Here is a 19,637-nt window from a genome sequence, read left to right as displayed (position 1 = left end):
CTGCTCAGAGGGACACCCTGGTGAGGTCAAGGACAGATACAGGAACAGGTTCAGGGGAAGACTGGGCAGCAAATTAGAGAGTTCACCTAACAGACAGGTGGTGGAAACAGCTGAAGGGAACTGCACCCTGTCACTGGACACAGCTTCTGGCACAGCCAGAGCAGGACACTGGGCCGGAGGACACAGGGCCCAGTCCAACATCACAGACTGTGCCTGTCTCCCCTGAGGAGGGCCAGAGTGGCACAGTTCCTGGCCTGGGCGCAGCGCCGCACACTCACACTGCGTGCCTTACTCCAGTCCTCCCCTTCATGTAGTTCATGCCTGTCCTGTCCTTGCGGTTCAGGTCCTCGAGCTTCTGCTGGCCCAGCCACGAGATCTGCATCTGGGGACTGACACATGGAGCAGGTCAGGGCACCAGCAGTGCTGAGCTGGCTGTTTTCAGGTAGTATCTACCTACAAGTTTTGTGTCTGGCCATGCTTCAGGTTAGGATAATCAAATCACATCCATCGCTGTGGATTCCCTTCCACATCTGTATGTGCACTAAAAATATCTGTTACTTGCTGCAGCCAAAGCAGCCACAAACCCCACGGACATTGCTCCTTCAGCAGGGACAGTGCCTGGAGTGGGAGCACTGCCAGAGGTCGTTACTAGATCACCTCACTGCCCCAGGTCAGGCCAAACAGGAGCAGGAATAGATCCAAATTAGTAATTGACACATATTTTAGAACAACAGTGTCACACAACATAAAAAGCAACTTGCCTTTACACACAAACCCACCCCAAACACCTTCCAGGCCACGCTGCTACCACCACCTGACTCCAGCAGCAGAGAGCAATGCCTTGGCCTGAGTATTTGTCCTTCACAGCACAAGGAAATTTCTACTGTTACTTCATTACGACATCTTTTTTCTGGGACCTGAAGATAACTGAAGTATTGCTGAACTATAGCCAAGGCTTTTCCAGGCAGTTTTGCAAAGAAACACTACATCTATGGAGAGCCACTGGCTAGGGCTTATCTGTGTAAATCATAAGCAACTCCCTTCCCTGGCTCACCATATTCAATACTGAAATTCCAGCACCTACTTGTGTAAAAAATCCTGCTCAGATCCCTGCTCCGACTCGTGCTCCTGGATCTGTTCTCCCATTTGCCTAGTGTTCTCTCTCAGGACAGTTGAGGTGAGCTGTGGTGCTTGCAGGGTCCCTGGAGTGTGGATGCTCTCGTTCCTGTTCAGCCAGGAGCCTTCCAGGCTCTCATCTAGAGAGAGAGCACTGAGATCACTGATGACATCAGGGCAGCATTCAATCCAGCGTGCACTAAGGGATCAGCTGGGTAAATGCTTGGAATGCTAAGCTTTCCAGCTCTAGTTTCATTTTCTGTTCTTTTAGGGATCACTATCAACTATTCCCAGCAGAAACAACAATTTAAAGTACAAACACTGACCAAACACAGAACCCACTGCAAACAAAATGGTACTGCAGCACTACCTCACCTGCTGTTCTCTTGCACAATTATAACCAGGCTAATTCTCAGTTCCCGAGTTTCCAATCTACAAACAACACTGTTGACCTCCTATGGGAACAGCAGCCAAGACACAGCTGAACACTAAGATGAGGGAGGAGCATAACCCCCCAAATCTGGTCAGCCCAGGTCTGAATTGCAGTCAGAGCTGTCCAGTGGAGCAGGGAGGAAGCATTTAAACAGTGACAATTCAAAGGCAACTGAAGGTCTAATTGGAATTCTGTGCTTGCTTTGGAAAGGGAGCAAAGCAGAGAGGAGGGATGAGGGGACTTGAGAATGTGACAGAGCAGACAAGTGCAAGAGATGTTAGACAAGACTGTGAAGTGCTGGAATGAGAGAAGGACAGGAGATGAGAGAGAGATGACAAGACATAGACCTAATAACAGGAAGAAATGTGTGGTGAGAAAGTCGATGGGGATCCCCATGGATCTGTTTCATAGATCCATACATTGCTAAGGGGCTGGAATGGAGCTTAGGGATCATCCATCCACAACACCTCCCACCAGAGCAGGTTGCTCAAGGCTCATCCAACCTGGCTGTGAACACAAAGGTCCCACCTACACCTGCTCTGTGGTGAAACACAGGTTATGTTCACAGAAGTACACACTACTCCAACTGACCAGGACCAGATGCAACCTGTGAGAAATGTGCTATCACAGCCAAATGCCTGAGGGCCACACCTGAGGTCACAGCAGAAGCACATGCAGCCACTGGGTATCAATGCTTTCAGCAGTTCTGAGCTGCACATTTCAGTGCAGACAGACAAGCCAAGGCCTTGTGATGGTGTTGCCCATGAACACACATTCAGGCCTTGCAGAACAGCTGCCTTGGTCTAGCTACCTACAGGACAGATCACCTATCTCCACAGGAACTGACAGCCCCCAGGGCACCTGAGAAGGGAAGCAGAGTGACAGACCCCTGAGCCCACACAGACCTTCCACTCTCTTTTTGTGCAGGGGGGGTCGGCCCTTCTTGTTCCTGACCGAGGAGGCTTTGCTGCTGCTGCTGCCACTGTTCACCGACATCCTGTCATCCTCGCCGCCCGTCACCAGCGAGTTCCTGTAGGAAATCAGCGGCAGCCAGACATCCTCTCTCCTTTCCATCATCTGCTCTGTCAGGAACTTCTCTAGGTAGGTGTGACTGAAAAGACAAGACAGTGAGTCCAGAGGTGTAGCACCACACCTCTCTGTACCTGCAGATTACTCCTGTGTCACTGTGCCACAGTAGGACCACTACCACCAGGATCCAGGACATCTCTGGGCATCTTGGAACAAGAGGAATGGTTTCTGCAAAGACAAGCAGCTACTTTTCCATATAGAAACATCAAGAGCCATGAGAAGTCCAGTGCACATGTGCTAAATGGAGGGAGGAAGCAAACAACCCTCGCCTGGTCTGGAGCGCATCCGAGTTGTTTTCTTTTCCCACTGATTATTTAATTATGGCATTAGAAGTAACCTCTAAAATGAACATGCAAATCTGCATTAAAGTGACCCTAATGAGTTTCAGACTGCAGAGTCAAACACTCAGAAGTTTGGTAAGGGAACTCAGGTACTTGAGCGTCACTTCCTGCACCTTTGTCACCATTTCCTTTAACATTTGCCAGGTGTCAGCAGTGGAAGCCAACCCCACATTCCACACGGGAATGCAGTGTTTTCTCCCTTGGCTCATGGCAGGCTCGAAGTGGTTCCACAGTCTGACTGCAGCACAGGCCAAGGGCCACACTGTACATGGCTAGGGAACAGGCACCCCCAGTTTCCATGGGATTTTGTTCTGATTCAGAGAATGGGATCACCCAGCTCCAGGAACAGCAGGTTTGTCTACGGATACTGCAAACGCTTCTTCCTTCCCCTCTTCATGTGTCACTGGGTAACACCCAAACCTGGCACTGAATGGGAAATTCTTGTGTCCTTTCTCACAGTACCAACAGTGCAGCTCGAGTGCCTCGTGGCCCCAGAGAATCTTCCTGCACAGAGGTCTGGGAAAGGACGAAGCTTTTCTGCCTCCAACGTATATTTATATAACTAGACCACATGGTTGTGGCCAAACTGTGAAGGAGGGAAATGACATCACCTGAGAGATCTTTACTGCTCAGATGCCTAACTTGAGACAAATTTTCGAGGAGCTTCACACTGGAAGCTCCGAGGAGCTTCACACACTGCCTGGGGAGGGCCAAGGGCAGGGATGGAGGGAGGTGATCCCGAACACGGGACTCCTCCAGCAGATGGTGGTCACGTCCCTTCCTGCACACAGGCAGCCCCTTGGGAGTGGGAAGAGGTCCCTGTGGATGGCAGGAGCTGCAGAGAAGGGCATATCCACCATCCCAGTCTAGCTGAGCATCCCATGCCCTGTCAGTGGAGCACTACGGGCAGCACAGCCAGAGGAGGGTGCAGGCAGGACAGAGCTCTCCTGGGGAGGAATGGAGGCATTTCCTAAAGGAATTTTGTCATACAGGCAAGTTCTATTGACCTTTCCCCACAGCCACCTCAGCCAGTGGAATCCAGGGCATGTCTGAACTCACCTGAAAGCAGTGATTTAGCACAGAGCAGGTAAATCATGCCCTAAAGCACCTATTTCTTTTCACTGATCTTCAGATTCAGCTGAGGTCAATAGCTCAGATACAGAGACTACAGTAAAGGCAGATCACACCAGGAGAAATGGATTCCACCACAGCAACCCTTCCAGGAGCAGCCAGTGGGTACGTGTGTGTGTGCACACCAGAGAGCAGGAGCAACTTCACAAACAATCTGAATGGCAGCACTGAGGGGGAAGGAATGAGAGGCCCTGAAGATCAGTGCACTGTGCAGCTTGGACTGTTACACACTGGAGACACTTGTGGAGGAAATGACTGCACAGAAAGGATAAACTCCTCTGAATGACATGGGATTCAGGCTAATGGCACTTGGACTAACATGCATTAGAATCTAGGGTTCAGCTAGGAAGTCATTCCTAAAATCCTGTTACCCTTAAGTCCTGTGCTGAAGAACAGGACAGGGGTTGACAGATCCCAGGACACAACAATGCAGAGCAGAAAGAGTCCTTTGAAACAATTCTTCACAGAAGAACCACTGCAGGGTCTGACAGGAAGGGGCAGCTGAGGTACTGACAGTTGATATTTATGGCTTAGAATCATAGAATTGAACTTGCACTCACTGTGCCTGCAAAGATATCGACGACCACAAACACAAGATGTGGCAACTGCGTTTTTAAAATAGTTACAAAATTATTCCAGGAGTTCAGTTCTGCACTGGGCACATAGTGTTTGGCTGATGTTTGACTGGAGTCCTGTCCCTGTTTCCCTCCCCAAGCTCTCAGGAATGTCCTGGTGCTGCAGCATCCTGCCCTGGGGGTACCCACAGCCCCTCCTAACAGCCTGCTCAGATACTGCTCACAAACCACACTCCCTGCTCCGTGTTCAGGTCTCAGCACACCCCTCTGATTTGTTTCATCTCCTGTGTCCCACCCGCAGCCATGGCCAGGCCAAACCCAGGCTGTGGCCTGGGGCACTTCCCCCAGCCCACTGCACCCGTGACAGAAGCCTTGCAAACCTTTGTTTCCCAGCTGAATCCAAGCTATTAAACAAACAACAAACACAAGTTTCCACCTTAGGTAAATGTGCAGCAGAAGCAGCTGTCGCTGCAGCGGGTGCAGCCTGCAAACTCCCTGCACTGCTCATGGTGAATTGCTTATTTCTAGCCTGAAAAAAGATTGCTTTTTATTTTCATGAATGAATGTTGTTTTGGAGGTCTCAAACTCAGCTCATCAGTGGATCTGAGTTCCCTTTTCCCACTCATTTGTATTACTTTAAGATATGAAACAATGAGTAAGTGTGTGAAATGTCTCACTGGGACTGTTGACAGCCCCTGGTAAACTGAAAACCTCAGAGCAGAGAAACACCCCCAGGGACTAACAGAGCCCAGGAAAGCCCGAGGGGAGCAGGCAGTGCTACTTACACAGTCTTCTTGTCCTGCCGCAGGAGCTTGGAAGAGAATTCGCTGAGCACTTCGAGGAAAGCAAGGTTGGGGGGTGGGTAGTCCTGTCCTTTCTGATTCTGATACTTGAAGGCAAACTCTATGCCATCTCTACAGTAAAGAGACACAAACATGTTCACAGATTTGTGACAAAGCAAAGAAGTGATGCCCATGATCTGAGCTGTGATGAAATCCCTTGTTATCCTCACATCCCATCAGAACACTTTCCCCATTATTTGTGAACAGCTGCTTTTGGGCCAGGGGGAATCAAACGTTCCCTCCTGCTTCGTGAGGATTCCACCTTGAGCTCAGCTCACTGCTACTCACAACCCAGAAACTCAGCAGGTGCCCAGAGCTGCTGCCTGGGCAGGAGCAGCCCAGGGCTCTGTGTGAGGCAGAGCTTTAATACGTCAGATAGAACAAGATACAACTTTTGCATCAAGGTCAGAGGAGAAAACTCACTCCTCAGTGCATTATCACCTGCATCCCTGCTGTACCCTGTGAGACTAAAAACAACAACTCACTTCCACCTGGTGCCATTCTGGCCATGCTTTGCCCTCTCAGTCTTAAGGACTTCCTCTCTCAGACAGCAAACTTCAATGTTTTAACCCTTTTATGGCATGGGAATGTACACCCCTCCCCAACAGAAACCAGAAAACACACATCTGTGATTCCAGACGCTGCTAAGATTAGGCACCTTTAGCAAAGGTATGCTGAAGTTTTAATCTGAAGTAATACAAAAATCTGGTTTATTTACCACCACTCACTTGTGTAGTGTGGCCACAGCCTCTCTGGTCTTGATCTGGTCCAAGCCAAAGGTGAGGGCAAAGCGCCGAGCCAGCTCCTTGATGCCGCTGACGTGGGCAGACGTCCTGTCCAAGTTGGGGCCTTGCTCCTGCACCAGCTCGTTGAACAGCTGGGCAAAGAATTCAGCTGTTAGCACCTGTGAGCTAGGGCACACTTCTCTGGCAAAAGCCTTGTGCTTTTAACCTGGTGTGCCCGAGAGTGACCACTGCAGTGTTCACAGGGACTGCAGAGCCCACGGCTGCTCCCAGGACAGCCTGGAACTGCCACCGGCCCTGCCAGCCCTCCAGCTGGCCAGACCTCTGCATACACCTTCACTGAACTGCATCACTGCTCCCAACTCATCAGGCAGGTCCTGCATTCTCCTGCTGTTCTCTGACACCTCCCTCACCCATCAGACCAGGACACCCTTTGAGTTTAGGGAGCCAAACTGCTGTTCCATCCTTCAAGCCTTAGTGACTGCAGGAGCAGCTCTGCTGCCTCGAGAGCCTCCCTCAGGACAGTAATGAGCTGCTCAGGGGTTTCCAGACACTTCTGTACCTCCTCCTGGCACTGCCATTTAGCCCACATTCCCCTAACTTGCTAATGAGGACATCACAAGAGACAGTGTCAGTGACAAGATTAAATCAAGCTGCATTACATCCACAGTTTCTCTGATCTCCTCCAGCTCTCTTACCATGTAATTAATGACAGCAGCTTAATTTGACATGATCCCTCCTTGACAAATCCTTACTGGCTGTCACCTATCACTTAGGCACTGCAAAGAGCTTGTCCAATTATTTTCTGGGGAAACGCTACCAGGCTGACTGGTCCATGGCATTGGCTTCCCCCTCTCTGCAGGCTTTAAGGACAGGAGTGCCCTGACACTTGCCAATTCTTCTGGAAGCACATCTACTTTTCTCAGGTGTTCACAGATCTCTCTCAGCTTCCAGACTGCTACAGAATCCCCTGGCACCCTCCGATGAATGGGAGGGCCCAGCTGAGCTGAGAACATGCAGTTCACAGAGGTAGTTCCTCGGTGCAGTGGCTGTAACTGGTACTGGGGGCCCTGAGTGGCATCCAGTGCAGCTGCAGGATGTGCTGTGGGCAGGACATGGAGGGATTGCAGCAGCCAGGCAGTAATTTATGGCTGATGCAAAGCACATTTTTCAGGGGAAAAAACATGCCTAACCATACTGGAAGACTTAATTAGCTTGAAATTTGAAAAATCAATCAGTATGCAGCCAAAATCTAAGGAAGATGCATTGCTTCAGTAAATGGTAAGAAGAAAAAGTCATCCTTATTCATGCTCACTCAGGATCAGTAAACAAATGCCATGAATCAGCTAGGACCAAACTGCCTCCAAGGCTCTTCCCTCCCTTCCCTCCATCTCACCCTGACCCAGACTCTGCCAGTGTGGCACATGGAGACTCCGGAGAGATGCTGGAGACAAACGTGCAGGGACAGCCTGAATCAAGGAGCCAGTGCAGGTTTGTTCCCTCATTCGGAAGGGCAGCAGGGGAAATCCTGCCCAGCATTTCTGCAGTGAGGCATTTCTAACAAACCCACACTCTTACCTGCTGCAAACTGAGAATGAGTGTCTTTGCACACTGGATTTTATCAATTTGCCTTGTTTTGCTCAGGGTTTCCTTAATGATATCTCCATAGTCATTGTAGTACTAGGAAAAAGATGTGAAAAAACCCTCTTTTAATCTTTAAATAGAACCTCTTAGACAATTTCTTACCGTTTTCTGATACAAAGATTACTTGCAGTTCTTGTTTTGAAGAGGCAGCAATTGCCAAAAAGCCTCAAGACCAACACAGACTCGGGGTGTGAGTGGGAGGCAATGTTTCAATACCAAAATGTAAACTGCACCCAGTGCTGAGCTAAGGAACTTCTCCTTGTTATTAACCTTGGTAACAAACATACTGAAAATCAAACCAGTGTTTCCTGCCCCAGACCAAACACCTGATAGAGGTGACCCATGGCTGCCAGTTCTAAGAAACACCATGACACAACCAGCACAGCCTTCCCGAGGAGAGACCACAGGGTGTGAGCACACCTCCAGCACAGGGAGGGAGTGAGCACACCCCAGCACAGGGAGGGAGTGAGCACACCCCAGCACAGGGAGGGAGTGAGCACACCCCAGCACAGGGAGGGAGTGAGCACACCCCAGCACAGGGAGGGAGTGAGCACACCCCAGCACAGGGAGGGAGTGAGCACACCCCAGCACAGGGAGGGAGTGAGCACACCCCAGCACAGGGAGGGAGTGAGCACACCCCAGCACAGGGAGGGAGTGAGCACACCCCAGCACAGGGAGGGAGTGAGCACACCCCAGCACAGGGAGGGAGTGAGCACACCCCAGCACAGGGAGGGAGTGAGCACACCCCAGCACAGGGAGGGAGTGAGCACACCCCAGCACAGGGAGGGAGTGAGCACACCCCAGCACAGGGGTTTGCTTGCTGGGTGGCCAGGGAAGGAATGCATGGAAGGAAAGAGTCAGCAGAAGTGCTGGTTTCTGTATGTTAACAGCCTGTGGTACTGACCATTTGGGCAGGAGAGTGTACTATCATTAAAACTTCCAGGCTGAGAAGTTTTCCCCCAAACATTATTCTTTCAGCCTCAATATTTCTGCATTTTCAGCCACTTATATTTGTTCCCTCTGAAATACAGTCCTGCCATCTCCAGCACGGAGAGCCTCCCAGGGTTTGTTCTAAGTTCAGTTCAGTTTCTGTCACTCTCCCCACTTGTCAGGAGTGTGGGGAGAGCAGACAGCCCAGAGCAGCAGGTAGGGCACCAGTGTGGCTGGTGACAGCTTCAGTCTGAAACTCCTGCTCTAGAAAGTAATCCCTAAGCCAGAGCAACCCTGGGCTGTGACCTGGCTGCAGTGTGCCCTGGGGATTTTACTGTGCTCTGTGCTCCTCCTGAGTGGGAGGAGGATTTAAACTCAGATGTTTCACATCAACATCTCAAACCGAGCGTGGGATGCACCACACGGAACACAACTGGTACTGTGGATTGTAGCAATGAATCTGAGGAGCAGGATGAGACATTCCCTGTAGAGCAGAGCATCTCTGGAGATACTCAGCACCTTGCAGGACCAGCTTTTGGTGCTGTCTGTAACAAAGCACTCCTGCTACATAGGAGAGGAAGTTCAGAGCTTACTGCTGCTCAGGGCAGGTGGAATTTCGCAAGGAAAAACTATTGCAAAATATCAAATAAGGCTGAAACAGCTTTCCAAAGTGTTTGACCTTTAACTGCAGCACTAGGAGAGATGGCAGGAGGGGCCCTGACACTACAGTCCAAGTTCAGTTAGGACAGAACACACAGAGCTGTACCTTCATATAGTGTTTGAAGATATCTGCTGCTGCGTGCATGTCCACAATGTCATAAATTATCAGCTTGCTGAAGGCAGCCAGAAGGTTTCTTCTCTTGTGCAAGGCTTCAATTTTGTTGGCTTCATCTTCTTCATCTCCCTCTGAAAGCATCAACAACAACAAAATGTCTGTGAGTACCTACTGTGTTCTACAGCAACGTTCTCCACGGGAGCTCTTAGAAAAGAGATCCAGTCTTGAACAGGAAGCAAGAAAGGTCCTTGCAGAAGCTAAAACTGAAAGTGATAATTCTTGAGTCCTGCCTACTTGTGAATGTCCAGCGAGGCTCAGGAATATGACACACTACTGGCCAAGGATGCTAGCTACAGTCCTGAGCATAATCCACATGGAACTGAGCCCTGTGAAAGGCCTCAGTGAAAACCTGTGAATGCTTCTGCTTAACTTCAGAACCACAGCACATGTGGAGATGCTCCATGAACAGGACTAAGCTACAAGCATTTAAAAAAAGAAAAATTAGAAGCAGCAATACTTCTGCTGCATGTCTTGGGTTTCCAGATGTGAAATCCATGGCTCTGAACAACAGGGAGTACAACTCACCTGTGTAACACTAACATCAAGTGGCAATGGCATGTGACACTGCACTCTGTAACAAGACAAACTGCACACAGAAATGTTTCGTACAGCAGCATATAGTAAGAGCATCTCCCACCACTTCTGCAAGCACCTTTAGAGCAGGAATACACTCTCTGAGCCCTGAACTCTACACACTGCTGTCTTAAAGGTCTAAAACAGCACCTGTGTGTCACACTAACACACACACACCACGGTGCAGCAGAAACTCAGCCATCTGCCCCAAAGAGCTGCACAGCATGTGCTCAGTAGCTCTCACCAGTCTGACTGGGAACCCATCTCTGCTCCAGAGCTATTTGGGATCAGACACAGGACACCTCTGTACCCAGGCCAAGGACAACACACCCCAGCAGCTCCAAAGTATTCACAACCAGCCCTGCACAGCCACCCTGCCATGAAGGCCCTGAGCACTGTGTGGAGGCAGAGATGGGCACCCCAGCCCCGTCCTCACCGCGTGCCCAGGAGCCTAGAGAGAGCTACAGCAGGCACAGCACTGTCCTGTCCCCAGCCAAAGCAGTGATGTCCTGAGCTTGACCTGGCTGCTCTGAGGGAGGAGCAGAAGGGGTGTTTATGTAGTGACATCAGAGTTTCTTAAGGCCTTCTTGGCTTTGCTTTGCTGCTGAGGTTTCCCTCAGGATCCTGTAACTCCAAAGGATTTCTCTCCCATGTGCTGCTCCATCACACTTCTTCCCTCGAAGCTATATTGCATAGTTCACATTCGGAGGTCCAAAAGATAGAGCAGGGATATTTCTGAAAACATCTGAGCAAACTGATCAGAAAATTCTATTTGTGCCTTTCTTCTGTGTCTGTTGTGGAAAATGCCAAGTAGAAAACATGAAAGCTGAACATACCCATGCTCTGGTTTTCATCATCCTGGTCAATGAAAACGTGGTCCATCACAAAGCTGAGGAGCTCTGACTGGAGACCTGAATCTGGGTTGAACACCAAAGGCTGAAGACCTTCTCGACCTCCTGTCATCAGTTGATGGCTAAAGATCATCAAGAGATCACAGAGCAGCATGAAGGCCTGAAAGGCAGAAGAGAATGAATGCAGTGAGAAGCCAAGTAAGGACAAAATGAAACTCCATTTGTCTGTCAGACATCCCCTGCTATTACCAAGTGGCTTCTTAAACCAAGCTCAGTTGCAATCGCTGTGTGCTGGGAGAAGTGGAATGCCTGTACTGATGAGAGGCTAAACCCTCAGGATCTTCTTATTCCTCTGACAAAGACACTGTTTGAACAGATCCTTTGCTGTGTTCTCAAGGAGACATAGCTGTTGTAAGGTGATGATTTTTGTGCAGGGTGAGAGGACACGACACTTGGTGCAGTTCAGTGTATTCTGGTAAAATGAGTTCACTTTTTCCTGCTAGGAAACATGACTCGTATGACTTGTCCTGCTACAAGCCTCAGTTTGCTCCTGTCAGCACGAGGGGAAAGAGGTACAATAGTCAGTACTCTCCACGACATTTACCTGCATTATTACGGTAAGCAAACAACTAAATATCCCTGAGGGTTTGGGCACCTGCCTCGGGCAGGAGAGCAGAAACTCCGAGCTTCCTGCCCCTCACTGACAGGGGAAATATCCAGAGATTCAGCCTGAGGTCTCAGTCACCCTTCTAAAGTGCCTACTTTGCCTCTGACTGCAGAAAGTGTGTAAAGGAGGAGGCTTTAACCTCAGGTCCTGAGGCAGAGGCCTGAAGTTAGGACAGCTGGACATGAGTCTGAGCACCCAGGGAATCTGGGGTTACCTCCAAAATGAATGTGCCACCAGCTGTGCCTTGGAGGTGCTCTTCGTACCGAGTGTCTGGCCAGGTTTGGTCAGACAGAGGCACAGATGACTGTACTTCAAGCTTGGTGCAGTGATGTTTTGAGTTCCACTACACTGAGCATGGCACTGCTGGAAGCTGTGGCAGACACTTCCCTTACCTGTTCCTTGACGGGAGTGTTGACGTTTGACAGACACTGCTGACAGACAGCCAGGAAGGACTTCACAGTTTTCCTCAATACCAACAAGTCATCCTAGAATAAACATTGGAAAGGGAAAGTGTAAAAAAATTAATAAAAGGTTGCTAGGAGGGAGCAAAATAAAAACATACTGATAATTCGATACATTCAACAAAAAGGCTGTGAAAAAAATGCTATGAGTATCAAATAAAACAAGTCAATAATTTTTTTTCCCTACAATAAAAAATAAAACAATACACTCCCGAGGTAAATTGTCTCTGTTTTATGTTGAATGTAAATTATAAATGTTGCAGAACAAAAAGTTGACGACCCCAAGGTCAGCCTAGCTGGTGGTTTATATGGAGTACTGTACTTGGAGAAACCAACATGACAAAAAGGTAAAACACCAACGAGTGTCCCAAGCTCAACAAAACTATTATCTGAACACCCCAATGGGAGGGCAAATGGCAGGGACTGAGGAGCTGCTCAGTGCTCGTGGCTACCAGCACAAAGCAGGGAATGCAACCAGCCCAGCCCGAGCACACGGCCCGGGAGGGACAGCCACTCCGGCCTATGGGCTTGAAGCTCTGCCACTGCTTCCTGCCCTGGATCTCCTCACTGTGCTCACTGAAATGCCTTCTCATGCTCCATTTGCTCTCCCTGCCCTGCTTCCCAGCAGAAGGCAGCTCTGCCCAAGCACCCAAGTGTTCCAAATCTCTGAGCCTCTTACAATTCCCAACAGCGAGTGTGATTTCCTGCTGTGGACACTGCAGGTCTGTGAGCTACCTTACAAGTGATCCCCTTCAGTGTCTGCAATTCCCAAACTGAAATCATGGCCCTGTGTAACAGCCGTGGGCAAAATGATCTCCTAATGGATGAAGGGACAGTGCACATCAGATCTGTTTCCACAGAGAAGAAACTACAGTGAGAAGTGTGACAGGAAAACAGACAGAATAAGCTGCTACAGCCACGCCAGGTTTGTGGTTGTCTCTTCACCCTGTTTCTGTTCTGAGGTTGCTGCCAGGCACGAAGAGCTGCAAGTTGCAGGGCGTGGGGTGAAACCCCAAACACTCAGTGAGTAACAGCTCTCTAGGGGTGAGTAACCATGGTCTTCACGGGGGTTCAGCAACACAACTGACTTGTACATTGAACTGTTGTTCTTGAGGGACCTTCACAGCTCCTCCCAGTCCTGTGCACTGCACCCTGTCCAACGAATCACCACAGCCAGAAAACCGTGAGCGATCCCAGCTGCTCTGCACCACCCCATACAGCAGAGTCTCACACACACTGCTCTGAGAACCAGGCACAGCCAAACAGCTGCACCAAGCCTGGGATGGAAAAACGCAGCCACTGAAACAAATGAAGGCCTTTCTCTTCAGCTCAGCTGGCCCATCATGGTGACACTGCAGACAGCAGGGCACACTGGCACCAAAGTGCCAAGTTTCTATAGCCAGGCCCTGGTCAGACAGATGCTGCACGTTAGTCACTAGCTGTAGCTCATGGGAAGTACATCTCTTTTGCTGTAATCTGGACACCAGAAACCCAGAATCACTCACAGAATTTGCAATGTGTTTTTAGCATTTTTATGTGCACGAAGTTTATTTTAGCAGCACTTCAGTACAGCATCTTTTTCTGTTTGATGCTGACAGGGAAGTACTTACTACTTCAGGCTCCATACCACTTAAATTTGACGCACTGCTTTGCAAAAGCTCTAATGGGATGGGATGCTGTCCTCTGGCTGAGAGAGGAGCCACGGAGAGGTCCTGGGAAAGCTAAGACTAGCAAACAAGGTACACGTTTGTAGCACTGTCCTGACTGCATTACACTCGTGTGCACTGTTTGTTAGCAACCACTACTGCCAGGGAAAGGCAAACAAGGTAAATACAGAGAAACACTGAGCTCTCTGTGCCCACAGATCACCAGGATTGCTCACAACTGCTCAGGAGGCACTGCCAACATTACTTATCAGTCACCAAACTGCTGTACCCGCAATAAAGTGCATTCATTATCTTCAGCAATAAAAATATAAAACCAGCTGCTATCAAACCCTGATAAAGATTGTTTGTAGAGCTTGGACAGAGCACAGTGTCACACAGATCCTGAGACGTGGAGCAACTGGGAACATCAACCCCTGTCTCACAGGGCACTGGATGAAGGCAGAGTGGGTGGAGGCACAGAATCAGGCCCAACACCCTCTCGGGTCAGTACAGCCTGTATGGTCAGTGCCCACTTACTTTGGAAGGGGAGCCTTCAGTGATTTTCACCAGCTGCCAGAGAATGGAGTAATGGGAACACTGCAGTGCCTGAACAACGATCTAGAACAGAAGGGACACACAGAATCTCAGTGGGCTGGAAACAGCAAGCACATCAGTCAAGTGTATGTAAAACGTTTTGATGCATTTTGGAATGAAGGAAGAGGAGCACTCTTAGGTAGTACTTTTTGTCTTCAAGGACATGATGTTTTGCCTTAGCCAGTTTGGTGCAACAAGAAATCAAAGGTGAAAAAAATGCTGTGTAGATGCTGGGAAACAACAGCACACTGTGCTCCGGAGTCCAGCAAGAGGTGATGCTGCAGCATGACAGAAGCACAGCCCAACATAGACACATCTCAACTCAAAGGCATCTGTTTAAGCACCTCTAAATCTGCCCTCACTTCTAGACCAGCCAAATGAACATGCAGCCCAACTGCTGAAACACGGGAGAAAATAAACCTTGTCTCATGGAGGAGTCTGGGCTCACATTTGTGGTGCCTGTAAAGCATCCAGGGGGTCTTTCTAACACTTCAAAATCTTTTTGGCTTGAAGATACTTCCAACAGCTTGTGGTTCTGTGCAGAATAAACTGTTACCAGCTCTAATCACAGAACACTTTTGGAAAGATAAAACTAAAGACCAAACCACTCCTTCTCAGCAAACTCCTTATAGTGGACAGGGGGAAGAAATAATGATGAGAGTTCAGAACCTTTTCCTAGGGTCTCACAGAACTATTTGGGGAGCCACCCACTGCCAGAGCCCGAAACTGAAGGTGGGGGACAGTTATCAGCTAGTTCTGCCCTTCCAGCTAGCACAGCTCCTGCATAGAGCAGCAGAGAGAGCAGAAGGTCCCACAGCTCCAGGCTGTGACTGCCACCTGCCAATGCCTCCTCAACAGGTCCTTTGACAAAATACACAGGAGTTCAGGAGAGTGTCTTTTTTAAATCAAGCCGAGTTGGCTTGATTTTTTTGGCCAAGTGGTTCAAAAATCACAGAATCCAAGATTTTTCACCTCCTGGACTGACTACAAAACAAATTCATTCAAAACTCCATGTTCTTCCTGAACAGCTCCAGTGCAGGGCAATACTCTCCTGAATTTCTGTACAACTAGGCTCTCTGGCTCAGAATGCCCAATGATGCTGTGCAGGGGTCGCTAACGTACCTGCTCTGGCATAGCTCCGTGTTCAATTCCAGTTCTTAGCAATCTGTAGCAGTTACTGAACAGATCCCATTTGGTGAGATCATGTGCACTAGGAGGAGAGGAAACGGAGACATGAGTTGTGTCCCCCCACACCCCCAGCATGCAGTGAGCCCTGGCACATTACTGATACTTGCCAATTTTTGAGGGAAAAAACCACCTACTTGTGAAAAGAGGTTAACCTCTTCAATGTGGAGAGCACGTTGTATATGTCATCATCATCAGCTTCTTCTCCCTGCAGAGGAAAGGAAATGCATCAAGAGAGCTCAGCAGTGCAGCCCAGCACCTTGCTGCATGGGGAGGAGGTTTCTTTGAGGGTTCATGCTGTCACCAAAACTGACTCCAGATGATCCAGTAACTTTTATCTAGTTTTCAGAACATTTAAGCAATCACTGCATAGCACTACAAAAAATAAGGAAGATCATCTGACAATGCTCAGCACTAGCACTGTTAATATATCCAAACCAGTATCCTCTGGCAGGAGAAATCACTCTTAAGAGTAAGATCTGAGTTGTGCCTTATTTCACCAGAAGAACTGACCCTCCACCTTTAACCACCAGCTGATCAACATGCTACAGTATCACTATCTGCTAGGAATGTTTTTCTGCAGTCTACCCGAGCACGTTTTGGGTAGCTAACTGAAGTCATGCTAAAAAAACAACCTCCTGCAGCAGATCCTCTACGGAATGGTTGAATCGATCCACGAATTCATCGATGAGTTGGCTGTGGGCTATGTCCACTCTGTTCTGGATGGTGTACTCCTCACTGCAGAGTATGCTGTAGGTTTTGCTGCAGGCCTCCAGAACATCTGATTCCACGTGCTTTTCCACAACAAACTTAATCTGTTTCAGTAAGGCATCCAGATGCTGCAGATCAGAAGAGAAGTTCAGCTTTCACCTTAACAGGAAGCTCAAAGTAAGAGCCACTCAGAGAACACTCATCCATGCTGGATCACAGCACATGGGACCACACCAGTGACCACAGGCCTGAGAGCAACCCACTGCCTGCCCCAGGGACTGTACCTTTTCCATCCTGCCCGTGCTGTAGATCTCCAGGTCAAAGTACTGAGGGATCTGCAGGAGGTTTGCAACCTTCTCGGCATCGGCAGAGTACTGGAACATCACCCAAACAGAACAGAGACAGCCAAATAAAGCACACACTGCACAATGCAAAGGCTTACAGACAGCTGTAAATCCCAGGGAGATTTACTCGGTTGAACACTGTACCTTTGACAGCAACATGGGAAGTGCAATAATGAAATGTTCCGTCAATTTATTTCTGTCATCTATCTGAGTTTTTCTTTCCTTCGCTGTCAGGACCTGCAAGTGATCAAAGGTAACTACAGCAAATACAATTTCTGAATGTTGCAGTCATTAACCTTTCTGAGTGCTGCATTACAGACAAAAAAATCCATGCAAGTGTCTTTTAACAAATCAGAAGAGGAGGGAATAAAAACCTCAGACACACTGGGCTGTGATTACACAGAAGGACCATGTGTCCTGAGAAGCCATGGCTGGAAGGGCAAACATCACATCCCCCAGCACAATATTGTCTCAACACATCAACATCTTTTTAGGACTGAAATTCAAGTCTAACCCAAGTCAGTGGAAGTTTTGCTATTGCTTCTGAGTGGAGTGAGCTCTGGGTTTCACACGTTAAACCAGGTGTGAATGGAGGACCTCAGGGAGAACTGAGGTGTAATTAAGGAAACCAAAAGCTGCACAGGAAGAGTTACAAGCTACAGTCAGAGACTATTCCACAAGAAGGTGAGTGCATGACCAGAGATCTGCTCCTGTTTCCGCTCGGGGAACAAGCCAAGGAGACCAGGAGACATGACAAACCTCCACTGACAGCCTGAGACCCCTGCAGTTACCTGTCCCAACTACAAGTGTAAGACAGAGGCAGGACCAAAAGAACATCTAAAAAACATGAAGAAACTTTCTTGCTGTAAATTTGTATTACTTAACTTGGCAATGCAAAACCCAAAATCAAACAAACAATAAACCAAACATGCTCCGAAACAGAATTTCCACTATTTTTCTTCCAAACTGCTCACATGGAACAGGACACACCAGTCAGAAAAACCTGGTTTCCCAGCACCCAAACGTGCCATTGCAGCCCAGAATTTCCCATCAAGACACCTCTCCCCAGCCCCACTTACTCTCTTGCCAGTGCCCCTGCCCACAGGGGGATGTGCCTCTGCAGCTTGCCTGATGGTGCAGACCATGAGCTCGATGAGCGCGCTCTCCTGCCGGTCAGACATGGCTGCAGAGGGAAGGGAACAGAATCAGGTTGGGGCCAGACACCCCAGAGAGGATGGGGTACAGGCACAGGGCACAGAGACTATACACACAGTGGTATTTTGTCACATCACATCCTCTCCAATGGACATGGCAGAGCTGGAAGGAGCTCAGGGAAATGCTGTCTGGAAAAGAGGATGAGTGAAGGGGCATCGTGGACAGGCAGTGACTGACCACTCACTGCCACTACCACTTCCCTATATGTTTGCTGCTCTTTGGCAAGGACTTCTGGCCACAGCTAGAGGGTCAAACCCAGCAGGGCAAGCAGAAACAAAGAACCAAAGTGCCTAATTACTGAAGGAAAGTACCATATAAATGTCACCCCAATAGCAAGCAGATACCAGGTCAGGCTTTGAAATCCTGAGGGGATGAGCACACCATGCTGTAAAGCAGGAAGGTACATCGACTTTTCACAACCCCCTAATCCCTGCAAAGGTCCCTGAAGTAGGAGAATCCTGCAGGATTATGAAGGATCTTGAATGACACTCGCTCGTTAGCCTTAAGGACTCTCTGCCACCAACCTCCCTGGCCACATTGTGCACATAGCAGCAAAAGGAGACTTGAAACAAATGGGGAAAGAATCCCCTTATGTTTTCCCTCCTGAAAATTCCTTAGTTGTTACCACGGTCTGGAAAAGCCCGACATTTAATGAGCACCTGAAAAGCTTGCTTATTCCAAACTGTATGAGCTGTTTAACTTATTGGAACGTTCATGGGGGCACTAGTGACTGAACATCCAGGCAAGATGCAGCCCTAGCTTCTTACAGCAGGAACCACAGTATAGTGTCTGACTTCTCCAGAGGAAAAACAGAGTATAATGAGAGGGAAAACAGAGTACAAATCGCTGCTTTTCAAGCAAAGTGCATTAAAAATGGATCAAACTCAAATCTTTTTCGAATGTGCTTTCCAAACAAACCACAACACAAAAAGATGATTCTCTGTGGGTGACAGAGGAATAATTAACAGCACTGTGCAATTCAATCAAGCATAGAGATCAAACCAATACCTTCTTCTCCTTGGACTGGCTCCTCCAAGAGCAATTCTGTCATACATTCCCAGTCTTTCAACAGTTCTTGAGAGCTCTCCCACAAACTGTCCACCAAGTAGGCTGCATGTTCATGCAACTGGAAAATCCAAAGCAACCATCAGTACAGCACCTGGTACAAGCAGCACTTCTCCAACCTTCCCATCATCTGGCCATGGAGAGTGTCCTGGGCATGTATCTCACGTTAGTTGGAAAGAAAATCCAGTTGGAAAGTAACTCTGGGAGGTCTTTGTCCAGCTGAATGGTACCAGTGCAGTGGTGCTACGTTTCAACAGCCAACGGAATAAACCCAAACTGAGCTGCCTTACCATAAAGCTGTTTGTTTGTGAAAAGTCTCCCTGAGCTGTGGCCCAAAAGCTGCAAACTCACCTCTCCTCACATTCTCACTGCGTTACAAAAGGAGATGGTGAGACTGAGAGTTGCAATGTACTTGTTTTGAACATGCATTTACTGCCATCTGCTCAGAAAACAGCAGCAGAAACCCTAGTGCTTTCAGGGGGTATAGAATTAACACTAACTGCAAAAAAAAGTTCTTCTGTGAATTAACACAACTGTTGTGAAGTAAGAAAAATAATCCTTGGGCTTCTACTGCTTTCTAAATTGATCTTTAACCACTAGCAAAAAGCAACAAGCACAATACCCATTTCTTATTTGCTTGCCAGAT

The 19,637-nt window shown here is 48.6% G+C and overlaps 1 protein-coding gene across 2 annotated transcripts in view; it reads right to left on the bottom strand.

The window, feature by feature from the left end:
* STAG1 (stromal antigen 1) overlaps positions 1 to 19,637 on the bottom strand; it is an 83,378-nt gene that overhangs the window by 2,828 nt on the left and 60,913 nt on the right. Inside the window, exons 14-30 of one of the 2 annotated variants that reach the window (XM_009071560.1) lie at positions 18,935 to 19,052; positions 17,791 to 17,894; positions 16,856 to 16,948; positions 16,652 to 16,741; positions 16,292 to 16,495; positions 15,794 to 15,864; positions 15,594 to 15,681; positions 14,415 to 14,495; positions 12,163 to 12,255; positions 11,089 to 11,263; positions 9,611 to 9,750; positions 7,849 to 7,950; positions 6,256 to 6,404; positions 5,471 to 5,599; positions 2,455 to 2,660; positions 1,085 to 1,256; positions 279 to 389 (exon numbers count right to left, since the gene is read on the bottom strand). In XM_009071560.1, coding sequence (XP_009069808.1) covers positions 279 to 389; positions 1,085 to 1,256; positions 2,455 to 2,660; positions 5,471 to 5,599; positions 6,256 to 6,404; positions 7,849 to 7,950; positions 9,611 to 9,750; positions 11,089 to 11,263; positions 12,163 to 12,255; positions 14,415 to 14,495; positions 15,594 to 15,681; positions 15,794 to 15,864; positions 16,292 to 16,495; positions 16,652 to 16,741; positions 16,856 to 16,948; positions 17,791 to 17,894; positions 18,935 to 19,052 — 2,126 coding nt within the window. The remainder of the gene's footprint in view (positions 1 to 278; positions 390 to 1,084; positions 1,257 to 2,454; positions 2,661 to 5,470; positions 5,600 to 6,255; positions 6,405 to 7,848; positions 7,951 to 9,610; positions 9,751 to 11,088; positions 11,264 to 12,162; positions 12,256 to 14,414; positions 14,496 to 15,593; positions 15,682 to 15,793; positions 15,865 to 16,291; positions 16,496 to 16,651; positions 16,742 to 16,855; positions 16,949 to 17,790; positions 17,895 to 18,934; positions 19,053 to 19,637) is intronic. The other variant, XM_009071561.1, reaches the window with a different exon arrangement.

Source organism: Acanthisitta chloris, unplaced genomic scaffold (assembly GCF_000695815.1).
Source record: "Acanthisitta chloris isolate BGI_N310 unplaced genomic scaffold, ASM69581v1 scaffold32923, whole genome shotgun sequence".
Taxonomy (NCBI): Eukaryota; Metazoa; Chordata; class Aves; order Passeriformes; family Acanthisittidae; genus Acanthisitta; species Acanthisitta chloris.
This window is presented reverse-complemented; position numbering and strand designations above follow the sequence as displayed.